Source organism: Callorhinchus milii, unplaced genomic scaffold, assembly GCF_018977255.1.
Source record: "Callorhinchus milii isolate IMCB2004 unplaced genomic scaffold, IMCB_Cmil_1.0 Scaffold4, whole genome shotgun sequence".
Classification (NCBI taxonomy): Eukaryota; Metazoa; Chordata; class Chondrichthyes; order Chimaeriformes; family Callorhinchidae; genus Callorhinchus; species Callorhinchus milii.
In genome coordinates, this window is record NW_024704745.1 from 279983 (window position 1) to 280478 (window position 496).

General features: G+C 58.7%; 1 protein-coding gene across 2 annotated transcripts in view; it reads left to right on the forward strand.

Moving 5' to 3' along the window:
• Nucleotides 1–60, forward strand: part of LOC103190886 (leucine-rich repeat-containing protein 51) — an 8810-nt gene extending 8750 nt beyond the window's left edge. For both annotated transcript variants that reach the window (XM_042334546.1, XM_042334547.1), the window contains exon 6: nucleotides 1–60. In XM_042334546.1, the coding sequence (XP_042190480.1) occupies nucleotides 1–17 (17 nt within the window). In that variant the 3' untranslated portion in view covers nucleotides 18–60.
• Nucleotides 61–496: the final 436 nt, after the last annotated feature.

The following is a 496-nucleotide window of genomic DNA, read 5'->3' on the forward strand; positions in this document are numbered from 1 at the left end:
AGGGAGGGCCCAAGTAGCTTCTCCTGCCCCCAACTGCAACCCCCCCCCCCGAAACTGTCAGCCCCCCCCCAAAACTGTCAGCCCCCCCGAAACTGTCAGCCCCCCCCAAAAAACTGTCAGCCCCCCCCGAAACTGTCAGCCCCCCCCCCAAAACTGTCAGCCCCCCAAAACTGTCAGCCCCCCGAAACTGTCAGCCCCCCCCAAAACTGTCAGCCCCCCTGAAACTGTCAGCCCACACCCCAAAACTGTCAGCTCCCCGAAACTGTCGTCCCCCAAACTGTCTCCCCTCCCCAAAACGGATTCCCACCCTGAAACTGTGTCCCCCCGAAGCTGTTCCCCCCTAAAAACTATACCCCCACTGCACCCGCACACAGCAGAGGGGACAATAACAATTTCAGGATTCATACATTTAAACATAAATTTCTTCCACATCTTCTCCCATCGCTCATTTTTCCCTTCACAGTGGCCGCGAGGGGAGTGCAGCGGGACCTGGGGG